Genomic DNA, 14032 nt, shown 5'->3' with positions numbered 1-14032 from the left:
AGCTCTATCTGTAAGCTAGTTCTCAATCCACCTCACTGTCCGTTCATCTAAGCCACACTTCCTAAGCTTGCCTGAGAGGATGATGTGGGAGACAGTGTCGAAAGCCTTGCCAAAGTCAAGGTAGACAACATCCACTGCCCTCCCCTCATCCACCCATCTAGTTACTTTGTCATAGAAGGCTATCAGATTAGTCAGACACGACTTCCCCTTGGTGAATCCATGTTGACTACTTCTGATAATCTTCTTTTCATCCAGGTGCTTTGAGATGACTCCCAGAACAAGCTGTTCCATCATCTTTCCAGGGATGGAGGTGAGGCTGACCGGCCTGTAGTTTCCCGGGTCATCCTTCCTGCCCTTTTTGAAGACTGGAGTGACATTGGCTATCCTCCAGTCCTCAGGCACCTCACCTGTCCTCCAGGACCTTTCAAAGATGATAGAGAGCGGCCCAGCAATGACTTCCCCCAGCTCCCTCAGCACTCAAGGGTGCATCCCATCAGGCCCCATGGATTTGTGTATATCCAGTTTGTCTAACTGATCTCTAACTTGCTCCTCATCAACCAGTTGATGGAACTGGAATTTACATAGAATTCGACAGCTTCCTGGAAAAAGAGTTACGTACAACTATAACAAGGACTTCAACAAGGCATTTAATAGACCTATCAACCTGATGCAGTCACGTGACCCCCATGGTACCCACATGTTCTGCATAATCTGCTCTTTTTCTGTTTTTAAATACCTCTAACCCTTACGTATACAAAGCAGCTACAACACTTACCTCCCCCTGTCAACAAACTCACTTAAAAGTAAGAGCTGCCACCTCACCAAATTTCATTAAGGTGTCACCTCTTATCCCTACCGACAGATTCAGTGGACGTGTAGGAAAGAAAGCAGACCCCAAAGAAAAAAGTTTTGGTAACTGCGGCAAAAGAAATACTGAATCAAGAGATATTAAAAGCGGTAAGCGCAAGGACGAGAAAATATGTGAATAAAGGCAGGGGGGAGGGGGAAGTCAACAGTACTTCTAAAAAGATAAACTTGATCTCTCATTCAGCAACACTGAATGAGATTACTGGATTGTAACAAATGCAGTGGCAGTAATTAGACGCACATATAGCATACCCGTGGACTTTATGGACACTAATAAACCATGTTAGATGCAGGCTAAAAAGTGCACATAGAACACGAAGAGGCTTTTGGGGTGGTGGGTGAGTGGGGGTGTATGTGTGTGTTTTGTTTTTAACTTTCTCGTTTGCTGACTATAAATAACTGCAAATTGCAAGAGTAAGCCAAGTGTACAAGATTAAGCAATGGCTAGATAGAGATAAAGTCTGGCAGATAAATTTATTAGAAAGTATTATTTTGAAGGTGCTTAGTTTTTTCTTTAAATCTTGATTATTCAAGACTACCACACAAAACCCCCCACCAAAACAGCTCCCTTGCTGTAAAACCAAACCTACATATTAAGCTATTCATATTGGAATTACAGCAGAATAAAAAAAGATTCAAAGTAATAGAAAATTCTTTCTCAGCCATGACTATGCTCCTATGATGCCTCTGGGCACAAACTTATGGCTGTATTGTTGAGACACAAGGGTTTTTTTTCCTATATTTTGAGTTGGGGTGTCTTTAAAACAGGATTACCTAGAAGGTAATATCCAAAACTTTGCATTCATCATTTGTTCCCCCTAGATGTTTAAGCAGGCAAGAACATAACCCATATGCATTCTTCAGGTTCTCTGGGACATTTTCATACTTAATAGTTGTGGTTTGGGCTTTTTTTTAATAACAAAATTCAGAAGGTTGCTGTTGTGGCAGTTGTAACACAATAAACAGGTTTTGTTAGCAGGGAGGGAAAGAGCCAGCATAAAGATTTCTTTCTACATATATAGAGACATCTACACAGTGCTCACCAATGACATTTTTTAACTCAAGTTAAAATCTACCTTACAAAGATTTCAAAAAATACAGTAGAAAAAGTTAATGCAAATTCAAATTATGCTGCACGTAGAAGAATAAAACTTCTTAGAAAAATTTCCACAGATGATACTTAGTAGTATTGTATAAAGCCAAAATACTGGCTTTAGCAAAGATGGCACAATTATTTTTAAAGGCAGGGAAAACATTTTCTGCATTTAAATTAACCATTCTCTTGCAAGCTTACAAACCCAAATACTTCAGTATTCTTCAAATACTGAAAAAAACAGAAAATAAAATAGTTTAGATTTTTCCTGGTTTTGAGACGTGGTACCCACTACAAAGACATGAAAAAAATGTCGCAAAATATAAGTTAGAACAATTTATACTTTAACATTGAAATGCAGGTCTTAGGCTTCTTTGACAACACCACTTGAAAACAGGGCTCAAACTACATTTTATAAACCACACCTCTGTCCTTCTAATTAAAGGGCAAGCATCTTAAAGAAGCTCTGTTGGCACAGACAAAGCTATTGAAAGAAATCCCTCTTTAGCTACTAAAAAAAGAAAGTTCTATATTTTAAAGGTATTGATCGAACAATGTAACTGAAAACCTACAAAATATTTTAACAGAGACAGAATGACCCAGACGATGTTCTTTTTTTTTTTTAACAGCATCCTTTCAAGACCTTTTGCATTTAATGAAGTTCACATTTACCACCAAACAGGATTTGCAGTAGGTGTGTACCCAGCTCGTGCTTCTGCCTCTTTGTTTAGTTAAAGGGTGTGTTGGTCTCACGCGGTTCTGTTTGAATAAACAGAGAACTGTGCACAATCAAACGCAAACCCACCCTTTTGACGTCAAGCATTTCCCAAGATAAACAGTAATGTTTTATGAACCTGGGTATTCTGGGATATTTGTAATCAAAAAAATATGAGAAATACCAGATTTTTCCTTAATCACAGTTCACTTGAAAACAAGATTAACGTAAGCACCTGATCTTACTATACTGGAAGGGCAATACTGCACTGTCATACCTTGAAGTACTTCCATCGGAAGAACAGTCCAGGCGTTTTCCAGATACGAGATGTAAATATATCGAGCTGTATTACAGGCAAGACCAATATACAGCACTCTAAAGGAAATAAGGAAAAGAGAAGTCAGGATGGTTTGCACTTTTGGTTTTTTTTGTATGTTATAATATACCTTACTGCTTCAGAAATCATTTGCACGTGTACAGTTTGCCAGTTTAAAGCATTTGCTCAACACAAAATACAGTCTTTAAGTCTTGCACCCAAACATAAACTCTCCTCTTGCCCACTCCAAACACATACTCAAACTGAGGTTAGTTAAGACTCTCTTCAAAATCCCAATGCAAAAAAATTTTCAAAGGGACAGCAGATCCATTGAGATTTTAACTAAGCTCTGTAGTTCCATGCCACGCTTGACACAGGATTGTATTTCAGTGAGACCGTTTCTAAGCACATTCAACATCCCTTGCAATTAATCTTCTCTTCTAATCATTCAGAGATTCATTCTTCCATTTTAATGTAAGCCTGGTGCAGGTTTGTATTAGATGAATTAATTTTACCCCAATTAATATAAGTGTATAGTCCCAGTATCTGCAAACTGCTCAGAACTACTCTAAAAACACATCCCACAGAAGCAATATGGTTTATAACAACATGCCTCAGGATAAAACTTAACCATCCTGTTGAAACGCAGCAGATGCTGCATCTCAGAACGGAGAGAAAAAAAGCTCTTATAACAGTTTTTAAACAATGAAGCACAAAGATTATTTGTGCAGTGCTTTCCCCATTGCATATTTAACCTGACGACTTTTCCCTTCCAGTTTTCAGATTTAGCTTAGCTTTCCTCCTGGGTGCTTATTCATTGAACTATCTTTCTGTTATTTTCAGATGGATCTTTGGAAACAAAGACTTAATTCAAAAACATGTTTCAAGCTTGAAAAAAAGATGCTATTGCAAACTTTAAAGATTTATTCAGGGACAAGGATAATTTATTGTCCAAATACGGCTTCTTGGTGGACCCCTGGTTTGGAACAAGTGAAATAAATGCAATTAATAATTAAGGTGTAAACATAGACACCATGAAAGGACTTGCTATTATTTGTGCTGCTTTTTTAGTTATTCTACAAAAGCAGACTGAGATTTAATTAAATGGTACATAGCTGCTGAAAAATCTAGAGTGAGATGCAATCATAAAAACGCAGCATCTTGTTAACATCTGAAGTCTCCAAATATACATGTTGACAGCTAAAAACCCAGTACCACAGTTCTCACCATGTTCGGCTTAAACCTCGACACAGTGATACCAGAAACATTCAAAATTATAAAGACAGGTCTGTGCATTTCACAGCAACATGGATTTACAGGAGACAATATATTTTACTTTCAACAAGCTGGGTAAGCTTGCAGAAAGTTGCCCCCGCCATCACAGATCAGACCAAGCTGTGTTGTTTCCAGACACATGTAAGGTCCATGAATAGCTGGTTTAAGCTGCCTTTAGGCAACGCAAGCCCAAGCTTTCATTGAAGAAAACATGGAAGCCATGACAAAGTTTTGAAACATACAAGAAAGAGAACAAGCTTGTTCTCTGCACCATGCATCATAAATTTCATCTCCCCCTTTAATTAATGCCTTCTGTTCCAAAGAAATAACTTAGTTCCTTTCATAGCCACAACTTAATGTAATCCTTATGTACAATCACATTGCTGAAGTGTATTAGGAGACATTCGCCACAAAAGGTAAGCAAACATACAAGGTCTGCAGGCTCCTTTCTTCATTCTCCTCTACTAAGGCTCAGGCTGATGCACACTCTTGGGGATACAAAGGAACCACCTCACCAAAAACTTGGTTTTTCTCATCAGCAGTACAGATGCGCCCAGCTCTCTGTTTAGGACCAGTTCTTGCCAGCTTAGTTTCGCTTCTGTCTAGCAAAACTTTGCCGGTGCACCAAGAACCTTCTTCCTATCTCAGCTGTTCTTCATCACAGCCAGTGCAGAGATGTGAAGAGGTCTCCTCCTGCTTCATAGTTTTTCCATCACCACTAACACACTTGGCTACCTGTCCTTTTCCACCCCGTTACACTTGCGGACAGATTTGGATTCAGTGTTTAAGAGCAGCAATTTAGTTGGGTTCTACCTTTTAATTTGTTAGAATATGCACAAAGTTTTAGGTACATTACAGGTTATAGAGATTTCTATAATTATGCTCTTGGAGGGCTACATCACACGAGAACTTTTTTGTATTTAGAGAGTCCTTTCAAAAACGTATTTATAATAATCACTTAGGCTCTTTATCAGACTTAAATGGATAATGCAAACAGATGTTCCTTATGAACTCTACATGCAGTATCCACAAAGACACCATATTCAATTTACAGGTTAAACATTTTAAAGCACTGAATCTATATTTATGTTAAGGAGACTAAGCTGTTTACAGCCATGACTACCAGTCTCTGCTTCCTATAAAAACTCGCATGCTGGAATTGTGGTCAGACAAACACACTCAAGCTTAACCTCAAGTAGGAGGTTATTTTCAGAGATTAGTATCATCTTCCTAAACTCAATGGCAGTCAGGAGTGCTTCCAGTACTTAAAGAGGGCCTACAGGAAAGATGGGGAGGGACTCTTTCTCAGGGAGTGTAGTGATAGGACCAAGGGGTAACGGTTTTAAACCGAAGAGGGTAGATTTAGACTAGATATTAGGAAGAAATTCTTTACTGTGAGGATGGTGAGACACTGGGACAGGTTGCCCAGAGAAGCTGTGGAAGCTCCATCCTTGGAGGTGTTGAAGGCCAGGCTGGATGGGGCTTTGAGCAACCTGGTCTAGTGGGAGGTGTCCCTGCCCATGGCAGGGGGGTTGGAATTAGATGAGCTTTAAGGTCCCTTCCAACCTAAACCATCCTATGATTCATTACCATTCAACAATGCTGTCTAAATATGTGACAGCTGGTTTTGTATGCTTTTCCATTGCAATATCCTCTCAAAGAACTTGTGGCGTTCACCACACTTTCTGTTGACTTTTTTAACTTTTTAGTTTACTTTTAAATGAAAATCTACTATGTCATCTTTCAGAAGGTGGCTGGAGGAGGTAAGGTAAAAAAATAGCCTACTGACATCTGCAATATTCTCTCCCCTTGTAAATCTGTACAATTACAGAACAGCTTTCTAACTGAAGTGATCACTGCCATTATTCCAGATTCATCTAGTGACCTGCTGATATACAACGTTAGAAACGCTAGGAGCATGTACACCATATGCACACACACAGTGCACGTGTAGATGAACAGCAGAGCTAATGAAGTCAGAAATCAGGCATTTTAATCAGCATATGTTTAGTATGGTCATGCTTAAAGTACTTGGACAATAATTTGAGTATTAGTTAAAAAAACCTGTGAAAACAGAGCAGGTTTCAAAACGTTGTAAGGATCTTGCATGCCAACACATACAATGGTAGGAACAGAAAGCTTTACAAGGCTAGAAAAGGAAAACAGCTTCTATCTGAAAAGGACGTAAAGCCTGTTTTCTTGTAGTTCTGCAAAGGACAGTCAATAGCATTTTTTCCTGCTACAGTGCATGCAGTTCTGGGAATCATACCCATCTTCAAAGAATTAGGCCAGGAAGGAAAGATTGAATGATAATGTTCAAATAAATACTGCAGAAAGACTGTCTACATCTAGGATTCTAACAACCCAGAAGAAAAAGTGCAAATATCCTTTTTTATTTTTTTAAACATTAGTGATAGAAGTCAACGTAAGGTGAGACAACCTCAGCTCTTAAGTCATCTTACCAAAAAGAGATGTCAAGTCACCTTGCCTCTAACTGTGAAACACCCAGGGAAATATTCACAGCTAGCTGTGGATTAAGGGGTACTTCTTTCATTTCATACAAGACCTTACACCAGAATTCCCATAATATATAACTGCTTTTATGCCAAAATGGTAAACAAGGAATATTGAGCTAATTAAGAAAAAAAATAAAAATCCTAAATGCTTCTGGCTAAGATATCCTTCTTGGAACTATATAGTTGGAGGTTATCAGTTCTTATTAATGGGAGAATGAATATCCATACTATAAGGCAGCAGACATATGCAGAACTTTAAAACATCATGAACTCCAATTCCTCTCTCTCAAAAAAAAAAGTTTGCTTCCTCTTGAGCAAACCATGCATTATACAAAGTTCAAAAAGCACAAGAATGGCAACCAGAAGGAGACATCTCATAAACTGTGATGACTAAATACAAGTAAGCATTAGATAACATTAAAATATGACTAATGCGCATTTCCTAGGTGTAGGTATAGAGAATGTTGTTTCATTGCAAATAGGAGCTAGTGTTTAAACAACTTAATCTTGATCCAATCTTGGCTTCATAGGCTTAACAGTGCAAAGAAAAAAAGAAAAAAAAAAGAGGAGTTAATCCTGTATATCATCTTTCTTTTTACTGCCCAATGCTCCTGTCCCCTTCTACTTCATCTTATTCACAAGCCTACCATTCTTTTGTTTTTCGTTCTTTCTCCAGTTGAAGTCTAAGCCTGAATTTTGTACTATAACAATATACATTGAAAGAGCATACCCAAGCTATCTTTAGCTATCAAGATTGTGATCTGTTCTCACCACTCCTCCATCATCATATCCTTCCTCCAGTCTTCGCATGCAAGGTGTCATGTTTTCTCATACTAATTATTGTCAAATTCAGAGATTAAAAGACTGACTCAAAGTAAAGAGATCCTGCTCACTTTAAGGGAAGAAAAAAAACCATCTTTTAAGTAATCTCTCAAATTACTGTTCTAAGCATCTCAAACACTTTTAGTAGAGATCAAATGAATCAAAAAAATTCATCCCAATAAAAGGAAAACAAACAAACAAAAACACCAACAAAGAGCAAAACCACAGAACAGAATGCACGAAAAAGAACAGTGCAGACAGCTTAAAAAACAACTTACATCTTAGCAACTGGATGATTATAAACAGGGCATTTGAGAAAGACATGATGCTAACAGCACAGAGCTCTGTGCTCAGTTGCACAGAGTACCTGAGTAAATATAAAATAAAAAAAAACACACCAAAAAATTTTATGACTTCATTAACTCAGATTCTCCCCTATCTTTCCTCCCCTGAGCTTTTTTTAAAAGAGTAGTGAAGGGATTTACAATATGTGGAAATTAAGTCAATTGTGAGTTTAGTGGAAAACAATGTTCACTAACATGCTGGAAGTACTCAGTTTCACTTACACAAGGCAAAAACTACGGGAGAAGCCCTGCACAGCCATCTCTCTTCAGTAGCTAACACACACAGTTGCAACTAAAGGAAGAGAGCAAGGAACTGAACCGGTAAGCGACACCACCAGGCTGCAACCTCATTCTGCCAACACCCAGAGTCTGATTACCAGGGCATGTGCACAGGAGGTGCTCACCTCCCTGCTTCATTTCATCCTCCTCCCTTCTCAGTGTGCAAGTGACACCTTTCCAGGCTACTGTGGGGGCAAAGAACTGCCCCAAGAAGAGAAGCAGGCTGGAGGTTTCCAGAATGCTGCTACTCACTGAAAAAAATATTGTGAAATTAATAGTATTTGTATGTCAAAACAGACAATCCTTGAGTGGGTGGCGATTTGTACAGCCGCTCATTTGCATCAGTGAACTAGGATGTCTTCTGGAACAGTCTGCAAAAGGTTACGGTGCCAGGCATAACGCACATACTAACACGCAACTAAAATGCAAAGGAAGCATTCCAGAGCATTTTCAACTCCTAAAATAATAATAATAAACTCCATCAGGCAAACTATGTAACTGAGCAGGACTCAGAACTTTAAAACAAAAGAATTAACTTGAATTTCACTTTGCAACACAAGGCTAGGCCTGAAATTCAAAATTTTTTGTATAGATCTTTAACGATGGCTAACATCTTACCTGATATGACCAACCAATTCAATCAATTTGTGGCTGAAGAAGTAGGCAGTCAGCTCAGACACGTGACTGAGCACAGAACAAACTCCAAAGAGAGTGGTGGTGCCGTTCAGGTCTTCCAAGTGCCAGTAAAGAAAGGTGAACACAAAGCCATATCCAAACCCCATGAACCAGGCCACGAAGAGCACTGAGCCGTACTGGATACTACACAGCAGTTTTATTAGGTCCCAAAAACTGAAAGACTGCGATTGGCTCGTACTGGTAGGAGTGTTATCGGAGGATTCGTTGGAGGCACTTCTGTCCACCTGTGAGATTTCTACCTCTTTTCTCTTATTATCGTCTTGTTTGAAGTGCGCATAATGAAATCGAAACTGGGTGGCCACAATTAATGCCATTGTCATCAGAACACCAAAAACGATGAAAACTATCCTGTAGTTCTTGTACTCAGGAGCTTTACATCCCTGACCTTCAATGCCAACTTCTGTATGGGTGTAGTCAATGCCAATTCCCACGGAGAGCATGGCCAGCCCCCAGCCCAGAGACCCCCACATACGCTGCAATCCGTACCGGTCCCTGTGTTTGCCGAGGTACTGCAGAGTTACGGTGTCCACAATAGTAACAGAAGAAGCACTGAAAAATTCTCCTATTATGACAACCAGCAGAATGAGTAGAAAGATGGCTTCTACTTCTTGTTGATCATAAACGAGCACAGCTTGGTCAGAAGGCATCGGCTTTGTGGTGATGGCAGCTGGGGTGGTACTCGGAGTCGCGTTCCCTGGTGAGACTGGGCTAGTGGTGGTGTTTTTCAAAATAAAATGGGTACTGTTTTCCAAGACAAACTCCACATCATTGCTCTGTGTAGGTAACAGGAATGTTACTTCAGGATTAGCTGTCCCTGTTGTTTCCAAAGGGACCGGACTGGAAGTGAGCAGGTCTCTCTTCCCACGAACTTTTGGGAATGCAGTACTCACTGTGGTTAGCGGAGAAGACATCGAGGCATTTTGCGAAACTGTTGTTAAAAGGCTGCTTGCATTGGTGGGATGTGCTGGGGGAAGGCCCTTTGGTACGCATCTTAAGGTGGCTGGTCTAACAAATCCAATCCCCAGGTTAAATAAAACCCAGCATAAAAGCGAAAAGAGGAGGACGATCTTCCCTTTCTTGAAGCGATCTGCCACCACACCCCAGAAGGGAGCACTGCAAAACTCAATAAAGTACCTGATGCCCACCAGAAGTCCACTCTGACTGGGTGACATACCCAGCTGCTTGTAATACACAGGCAGCAAGGGGTAGAGAGAGCCATATGCAGAATAGAAGAAAAAATAGAAGACCTTTGAGATCAGAAGATCGTTGTTTATTTTGACGCAGTGCTTTTCTAACCAATCTAGCTCTTCATCTGGGACAGTGGTTGTCTCCGTCGAAGGGGATTCATTATGGGGTGGCAAGTCTTGATCCTTGGAAATGCCATTGAAAGGATCAGCAAGCACATACTTTCTCTTCTGTTCTTCTTCATCATCGGTTAAAATGGCAACTTTATCATCAGCTGCCATGGTTTACCACAAGCATCCAATACCTTGCGCACTCTCAAGGAACTAGGGCTACCCTGCGAACAAAACATAACATGGTTAAGGTACCACATGGGAACAGACCTGCAACGCCAGTCACCAAGGACAAAGACGGCTTCTTTTTTTGTAAGTGACATTCTTGAGCAATAAATGCAATATCAGGGTGGGGAAGGCCATTTGTCTAGACTAACTAGTGGTATATAGCAGCATCAATAAAAACGTGTTTTATGACCAATTCTGTGAAGCTGTCCCAACAGCAGCTTTAATATTGTGCAATATAACATCTTTCATGTTTAGGAGAGATAATAATTTATATATTTAAATTTACTGTGGCAATTAAGTGCTTTTCTTTCAATTTATCCTTCCCTCCCCAAGGCTGTTTTATTTCTAGTATTCCCTACTATACCATAGGATAGCCATGATTTTGTAATTTAATAATGGAGCCACATATATACCCAGGTGTTTTTTTTAATTAACTAAATTATCACCCAAAGCCTCATGATGGCCTTCAAAAGGTTCATCAATCTCCTCTTGAAACGTGATTTTCAAAGCACTCCACGACCACAGCAGAAATTGGCGGGAGGCTAGAGCTTCTAGGCTGAATGGGAAGAGAGGTAGGAATTAGGATGGGGCTATAACTTTAAAACAAGGGACCCTCAAAATTGGGATAATAACCTCAAAGGCATCAAAGATCTGGGAGCAAAGAAACACAGGAAGAGAAAATAAGTACAGGTCCTACAATGATCTCTTCAAGTCACACTCTGAAATTGAAGAAAGGTGGATTAGGAGGTAACGGTAGTGCAGCTGCCCACACTTATCCTTTGCAGAAGTAAAAGACTGCAAAGCTGACAAGCAACAGTGAAAAATAAATTCACCACTACTTAAGACTTTGATTTGACTAACCAGCTTTCACATTTAAAAACAACAAACCGTTCTAATAAGCTAGGCTAGCTAACAGAAGCTTTCCTTTCAAGGAAAAAAAAAACCAAACAATGCTCTGCCAACAGGCTACCAGCTCAAAAACATTATATTAGGCAATTATTTTTGCTATATTAATATCTGTAAATTTAACCTAGGAAGATTAGCTTGTGTTCATTATGAGAAGGTTGAACATTTAATACATTTTGGTTTTGTCATCCCTTTGCTGTTTGGATTAGTGTTATTATCACACAGGAACCCTTTCAAGGACCAATATTTGAAGAGAGCATGTTATTCCAGAAGAACCTGAAATTTCTCTAAGAGCATTCAGTTTATGATCGGGAATATCTTCTCTAGGAATCTGAAGTGCTTTTTTTCAGGTCTGGACTTTTTCCTACTAGAAGAGCGCCAATGAAATCGCAGTCTTTCAAAACTCAACTGAAAGCACGGTATCATACTCTTAAAATTAGTCACGCATTGATGTATCCAGTGCCTTTAAATATTTAATGATAATGCAAAATTTATTTAAATACTGACAATGGATTTGCAAACAGATGGAAGGCTAATAACAGAAAAGAGGCTCTAACATTCACAAGGAGGTTAAATTAATTGTTTCTTGCTGATCCAACATACACGTAACAGCTGACAGAACAAGCCATGGATACTTCTAAAAACAACAGGCATTAAAATAATCTAAACCTTAACACAGTTCAGTGACACACAAGTCTAAAAATACCATCATTAAAATCCCAAACACTCATGAGGTTTGTGTGTGTTTTTCACTTTTAAATGTCATTTCTATGGGATACTATCTAAGGGGATCTCTGGTTTCACTTAGGGAGAAAAGATGCATAAAAATTTTGGAACCTTAAGTATTCATGTATTCAAGGTCAGAAGTTAATCAAAATGATTGCAGCACATACAGACAGACTGGGTGTTCTTTTCCTCCATTTTTTCCAGCGACAATTTGATTTAAAAAAAAAAAAAGTATTTCATATGTCAAAAGATTAGAAAGAGTCCTAATTAAGTTGTTAGACAGTCAAATGTGAAAACACATTTTCTTTCTCTTACCTGCTACCATCAAAAGCCATATGAACCAAAAACCAGCAGCTGTCTAGTTAGCTCCTGCAATTTTCGGTTCAGTCAGCCACTTCCACCTGACAGTTGGAAGGACTCTGGGTTTTTTTGCTCATATATTTGCTCATTTTTGGCTTCTATATCCATAAAACAACTCCTCCTAATGAGTAAATTAGATCAGTCATCATCTGTGCTTTTATTTTCTTTATGCCTTGCCTTGCTTTGACAACAGAGACTCCAGAACTTGTGCAGGGCCCCACTTATGTCAAGGGCATGTAACTGAGGTTTCCGTGTTGTTCCTACCAAAACCAGTATGTGCTCAACTATTTACAGCAACTTGCTCACTAGCTGTATCGGAGCTTTACAGCATTTAATTTTGAAGAACAAATTTCCTCCCCTGGCCCCATGACATGACAAGATAGAACTCACATTTTCATCAACTGGATACCAGGACAACTTCTTTACAAGTATGAATTGAAATTATCCTGATTTAAACAATGCAGCCATTTTCGTTATCCCTATATACGAGCTCTGAACCATCTGATTTCATATAAATTATACCGAGGGCTTTCAGAGCAATAAGTATTTAAATTCTGTTTCCTTTTTCTATTGGAATGGGCCTTCAATTTTCTACACTGTATGAAGAGTGGGTATATTAAAATTGTTCTACTGCCAATCTTTAAACACTTCGGTTGCTGCATCTTCTTTCCCCTTCCATAACTTGTATTTGTCCCAGCATCTATCTTCTTCTAACCCATTGTGTGCAAGGATTAATCCAAAAGATCCACTCCTAGTATTTTGACTAGAACATCTTGGGTAAGAATGCTATGAAAAGTGCATTTCATAATAATTTCAGTAAATATTTTCCTACCCTGAGAGTGTTTCATTGAATATTATTAATAACACAGAATATACTCTTCAGAAATATAACAGCATCAAGACTGGTAGGAGCCATATGGCATTCTTTAATGTTTTGATCACTAGTTTGTTTAAGAGTCAGGTTTTTGAAAGCGATTTTACTTAGCAATTTTTTAAATTCTAAAAATAAATGACTGAAAATGAAAAAAACAACAAAGTGGTATTGTTACTGAAAAGATCTACAAAGAACTTAATAATCTACAGGGTTTTCCGTCTACTGACAAAAAAAACCCCAACATGCCAGTCAGGGATTGAACGTGCAGCAAATCAAACAGATGGAAAACCAATGTATTTTTAAGTGAGACCAGTTATCTACTGTTTATTTTAACCATGGCCTTAAAATACTGTATCTTCACTTTACATAAACTTTTTCTAATCCACAAGACAGTAGGAGGATAGATGACAGCACTACCGGCAAGTTTAAAATGAACAACAGATAATAGGAGCGAGGCAGAAAAGTTCAGAGAGTAAACAGAATGGATTTCAGTGTGAATATAAATTTTAAGTTGTTTGAGACAGAACGGAGCAGGAAGTTTTGGTAGAGGCCTGTTGAGAGTCATCAGTTCACCCAGGACAAGTGAGACCAGAGGGGTTGCAGAGCGGTAAGTAACATGACTCTGAATAACAGGAGTAACAGTTTTGAAGCCATCTTCCCTAAACTTAAGTGGTACAAACAGACAACAAAGCTCTAACACACAAATTGAAACTTCTGGAA

At 38.9% G+C, this 14032-nt stretch overlaps 1 protein-coding gene across 1 annotated transcript in view; it reads right to left on the bottom strand.

Annotated features, from left to right (window-relative positions):
* The window catches only part of MFSD6 (major facilitator superfamily domain containing 6), a 20429-nt gene extending 10040 nt beyond the window's left edge, over positions 1 to 10389 (bottom strand). The window contains exons 1-2 of the mRNA XM_009890141.1: positions 8846 to 10389; positions 2953 to 3050 (exon numbers count right to left, since the gene is read on the bottom strand). Coding sequence (XP_009888443.1) covers positions 2953 to 3050; positions 8846 to 10389 — 1642 coding nt within the window. The remainder of the gene's footprint in view (positions 1 to 2952; positions 3051 to 8845) is intronic.
* Positions 10390 to 14032: the final 3643 nt, after the last annotated feature.

This window comes from Charadrius vociferus, unplaced genomic scaffold (genome assembly GCF_000708025.1).
Source record: "Charadrius vociferus isolate BGI_N301 unplaced genomic scaffold, ASM70802v2 scaffold147, whole genome shotgun sequence".
Classification (NCBI taxonomy): domain Eukaryota; kingdom Metazoa; phylum Chordata; class Aves; order Charadriiformes; family Charadriidae; genus Charadrius; species Charadrius vociferus.
The sequence above is the reverse complement of the archived record's forward strand: the minus strand, read 5'-3'. Positions and strand labels throughout refer to the sequence as shown.